Below are 5,130 nucleotides of genomic sequence, written 5' to 3'. Positions count from 1 at the left end.
TTCCCAGAACATCTAAGCCAACAATGATAGTGTTGAACCGTTCGAACAGCTCATCAATGGACTCTCCTTCCTTCATTGTAAACATTTCATATTCTCTGTTCAGCATATCTGTCCGAGTCTTCTTTACAATAGTGGTTCCTTCATGAGTGATTTGTAGCTTGTCCCAGATTTCCTTTGCCGTTGTGCATCGTGATACCCGTCGGTACTCCTCAAAGCTGATAGCACAGTTGAGCAGGTTTACTGCCTTGGCATTTAATTCTACCTTCTTCCTATCTTCCTCGATCCATCTTGTTTCTGGTTTGAGAGAGACTACCCCTTCAGCACTTGTGGTAGTTGGAAATTGAGGCCCTTCAAGAATAATCTTCCAAAGTCTGTAATCTACAACTTGTACAAATATCTTCATCCTCTCCTTCCAATAGGTATAATTTTTCCCATTGAAAAGAGGAGGTCTGTTGCTTGATTGTCCTTCGGTCAGATTATAGGACACCACATTTGCGCCACTGTTTTCTGCCATGAGGATCTTTACTCCAAGCTGCAAAGCTTGATCTCTTTGAGACCAAGCTCTGATACCAATTGATGGTTTCAGTGGCTAAGAGAAGGGGGGTTGAATCTTAGCCCCTTTTTCGCTTGCTAACACTTGCTGGACTTGGAAGAAACTTTTCTGTTTTTAGCTCGTCCCTAGCCACGAGACATTTTTGATTTTTCATCTGAACAGTAAAAACAGAATTGAAGTAGGAAGAGAGAGAGAAGATTACACCCAGATATATCCTGGTTCAGCTGCTAAGTGCAGTGCAGCCTACATCCAGTCTCCATCACAACAATGATGGAATTTCACTATAATCATCCAGATTACAACTTGTAAAGTGCTAACCCAACTTACAAGGGGATTCCCACAGAATCATGAAACACAACACAGATGTACAAAGGAACTCTAAGACATCTATGGCTTTTTTCTTTTAATTTTGCACTCTCTGCCTTTTTTCGCTCTATGGCTTTTTCATACAAACCTCACTGTTTGCCTTTTTCCATGAGACTCAAGACATGACAAAATTAAACAGAAAAAATACTAAACAGAATACTTTGAAGGAGAAGAACATATGTTAGCTCAGGTAGCTCTGAGAACACTGTGCCTTGCACTCTCACACTTTCTCCTTGCTTCAACCCGTGGCTGTTCTCTCTTTTTATAGAAGAGGGAAGCCTCCACACTTGAAGCCAAAACCCAAGCTTAACTTCTTTTCCTTCAAACATAACCGGTTCGGCCACAGAGAGAGAAGAGGTAACTAATGCAAAAACCAACATGCAAATACCTCTAGTCCTTCCTTGGTCATCACTCTTCATCAATCCGAGCACTCCATCCTTGGCTTCCTCTCCAAGATGGATTTCTGGCCTTTGATGCTTCATGATGATGATGGCTTCATCTGCTCCAATCTCTGCCTCTTCCATCACTTCGCCACTCTAGCTACTTCCTGTGGTGGTTGAGCAGAATCAGAGACAAGCCATCCTCCAAAGATCTTCCTTGCTGGCCGAATCTTCATCTTTCTTTTTGAGTATGAAGGATCCGAGATTACCTCACCAAATCTGACCACTTTTTGGTGATAATCTCAGCCACAGCATACTTTTCTTTTTCTTTTTCGTGCCATCAACTCGATGGTCTTTAGGCTTGCTTTCCCTTCCTTTCGGTAGCTCCATGTAGCTTCCATGGCTTCCTGGTTAATGACCGAAGAAAGAAGAAGAAAGAGATGAGAGAGAAGAGAGAAAATATTCAATGGATTTGAACAATAATCAATGAACAAAGAAATAGAATAAAAGTGAATTCAAGTTTCTCACTTCCCTTTGTTGAGTAGCGTGTAGTGTCATAATGGCCATCAAATCAATCTTCTCTCTCTTTCTTATGTTTCCAATGCATTAATTAAATTTGAATTCCATCCAAAATGAGAATTGGAATCCGTTGGGAAGCATGAAACAAATGTTAACATTTGCTTTCATGATGGACTTTGGATTCGGATCATGCATGGAAACATTCATCAAAATTGAAATTGGGCTTTGTTGCAATAAAGCTTAGTGACCCAATAAAATTTTGATTCAATCAAATTAATAGGGCTTATGATAATGTTTGAGTTTTGGCCCAATTAATTTGTTTTTCATTCAGCCATAAGAAACTAACTCATATTAATGCTGAATATTTTAATCATTGGGCTAGCAACATTTCCTTTTAATTCGGCCCAATATTAAACCTGCACAACAAAATTATTAATTAACATATGATTAATGAAGATAGAATTAATAATTTTGCAGTTAAGTATTTTAATAATGTTTGTTTATCACAAATATGAATTTGGAGTTTTCCAAACTCATCATTTAAGATATTTGATGAAGATAAAACTTATATGCAAGCTTGCAAAGTTGTGGTTTCTACTTGTGCATTTGGTGGTAGAGATGATCTCTATCAACCTCTTGGAATGTCAGAGGCGTCACTTAAGAAGTTTGGACCTTATTACTTCATTGCATTCCCTTATGCTTTCCCAGGTACGTAGAAATATATTACACCTTAACTCTTGAGTAAAGGTTGATTTGTTTCTTGTCCTGGAGATTCTGACCATGATTCAAATTAGTCGTCGAAATTTCAAAAAGAGCAAGTTTGTTCTTGAAGTTACAATTCGTGATTTACTTTGACAAAAATAGAGTGAATCATTGAATGTAACTTCAAGTATGAAATTGCTGCTTCGAATCTCGAGGACTAATTTGAAGAATGAGACAGATACAATAACCAAACAAAATGTTTTAATCTCTTTCTTGTTTGTGTTTCTACTATCTCAATGTCTCTTTATTTCTTGTCCTTAGACACTTACCAAACAAAGCCTTATCTTTGCAACTTTATGCAACTAATTAAAGTGACAAATGCAATTAACCTGAAATTATTTTAGATTCTAACGAAGGAAACTCTCTTAGCACTAGTGCTATTATTGGTATAGCAGTAGGCTCATCAGTTCTATTTCTGAGCCTCATAGCTATAGCAGTATATGCAATTCTGCAAAAGAAGCGCGCAGAGCGAGCCATAGGATTAAGCAGATCTTTTGGTAATTCATTATCTATTTGATTGTATTTAAAGTCTTATTACATCATCACTTGTGTAACTTTGAGAATCAATGTGAATTCATTTTTTTGATCCAGCATCTTGGGCACCAAGTGGAAAGGATAATGGAGGTGCACCACAATTAAAGGGTGCAAGATGGTTCTCATATGATGAACTGAAAAAGAGCACTAGTCATTTCTCTGAAAGCAATGAGTTAGGATTTGGTGGTTATGACAAGGTATGTTAGACTTTTAATGCTTTTATGTTAATTGTTAACATTTTTTTCTTTTTATTTTGGTTATAGTGAATGTATGTTAATTCATTTTGGATGGATTTAGGTGTACAAAGGGGTGCTTCCTGATGGAAAAAATCGTCGCGATCAAGCAAGCTCAACAATGATCAATATAAGGAGGCCTAGAATTCAAGACTGAAATTGAGTTGCTTTCAAGAGTTCATCACAATGTATTATTAGTGGGTTGCAATTTAAACGAATATAAGTATAAGTTTAGTTATTTATTGTGTCTTAAATCTTTCTGATAGAGGATTATTTATTATTTTGATATATTTGTAAACTTATTATCTAATATTTAGTATAAATTTTATTTTTATATTTAAAAGTTTATTTATCTCGTTATCTAATATTCTATATAAATTTTATTTCTATATTTAAAAGTTTATTTGCATTAATTATTTACTATTTTTTAAATAGAAAAAATAATTAAAAATATAGCTATTAAAATCGACGGTAGCGTTGTCGCTTTTAAAATTTAAAATAGACAAAAAAAATAAAATATAGACAAAGAATTTGTCGGTATTTAGATAATTAAATCAACGACAATGATGTCAATTTTATTGAATCAAATATCGACAAGAAAGACGTCGATTTTATATAATAATATCGACGGCAACGTTGTTAATTTTATTAGCCGGATAAAATCCCCAAGCTCATATTATAGACGAAAATATTGTCGATTTTATTAAATTAAATATCGACATAAATGGCGTTGATTTTATATAATAATATCGACGGCAATGTTGTCGATTTTAGTAAGAAGGTAAAATTCTCAAACTCATATTATATACGGAAATACTGTCAATTTTATTAAATTATTATCGACGGATAACTACACCGTCGATTTTCTTAACATTTTAAAAAATCGACAAGGTTAATAGCGACTACCTTCTCCGTCCATTTTGCCGTCGAATTTTAATATTATCGACAGTTTAGCCGTCAATTTGGCCGTCGATTTTAACGATGTTTCTTGTTGTGAAAGAACAAAGAAAAGAAAAAAAAACAAAGAAAATAAATTAAGAGTGGACTCCAAATATTCACATTCGCACTCCATTATCATCTATTGCGTCCGTTTGACTGAAAATTTTTGTAGAATTTGGTGTGATAGTAAAGTGTTCAGATTGAAGTCTTTGAACACTTCTAAACTTCTTTTATTTATAGACCACAAGAAATGGACTGCAAAATGTTCTTATATTGATACTATATTGACACGATCTAACTTCTTCTTTTTCTCAGGCTTTTACAACCGACGACCTTGTCTTGACGGTGAAGGACCTTGCTTTTCAAAGTAGATATCCCACATCTTTGATTTTACTGTAGTCTTCAAGTTTTATGTTGTTCTCCAAAATTTACACCCATGTTCTCAACTCAATTTGAAGGTTAAATAAAAACTTAATGTCCAAAAAAAATAGTAGCTGCTCTTTAATCTGTTTTTCACGTGTTAAAAATTTTCAGCTTCAACGTTGTTTTATCATTTTCTTAGGCTTCGACTTGCTCGTTTCTGCATCAATTACTAGTTCTAACTAATTATTTAGATAACATAATCTGTAGTCAAAATTCATCCTAATTGAAGAATTTTTTTAGCACCAACAGTATTATAAAAAAATGGATATTTTTTTTAATTTGTGTCTCGTCTTAAAAATGTAATAGAGATGAAGGAAGAAGATGATTAACAAAGTCTAATTATAAATGGAAATACGGAACTATTTTTTATTCTTATACCACGTCAATATTACATACGAGTCGTTTCTTATAAATTTTTCAC

The 5,130-nt window shown here is 34.2% G+C and overlaps 1 protein-coding gene across 1 annotated transcript; it reads left to right on the top strand.

The window, feature by feature from the left end:
* Positions 1 to 2,387: 2,387 nt before the first annotated feature.
* On the top strand, positions 2,388 to 3,504 carry LOC140173691 (probable leucine-rich repeat receptor-like protein kinase At5g49770). Its single transcript, XM_072198206.1, has 4 exons — positions 2,388 to 2,526; positions 2,925 to 3,077; positions 3,172 to 3,311; positions 3,412 to 3,504. The coding sequence occupies exons 1-4, from the start codon at positions 2,388 to 2,390 to the stop codon at positions 3,502 to 3,504; spliced, it is 525 nt and encodes a 174-aa protein (XP_072054307.1).
* The last annotated feature ends 1,626 nt before the right edge of the window (positions 3,505 to 5,130 follow it).

This window comes from Arachis hypogaea, chromosome 6, assembly GCF_003086295.3.
Source record: "Arachis hypogaea cultivar Tifrunner chromosome 6, arahy.Tifrunner.gnm2.J5K5, whole genome shotgun sequence".
Lineage (NCBI taxonomy): Eukaryota > Viridiplantae > Streptophyta > Magnoliopsida > Fabales > Fabaceae > Arachis > Arachis hypogaea.
This window is presented reverse-complemented; position numbering and strand designations above follow the sequence as displayed.

Coding starts and splice junctions, on each gene's coding strand:
- LOC140173691 (XM_072198206.1), top strand. CDS start 2,388: ATGCAAGCTTGCAAAGTTGTGGTTTCTACTTGTGCATTTGGTGGTAGA. Junction 3,078..3,171: donor AGGATTAAGCAGATCTTTTG/GTAATTCATTAT, acceptor TTTTTGATCCAG/CATCTTGGGCACCAAGTGGA. Junction 3,312..3,411: donor GATTTGGTGGTTATGACAAG/GTATGTTAGACT, acceptor GGATGGATTTAG/GTGTACAAAGGGGTGCTTCC.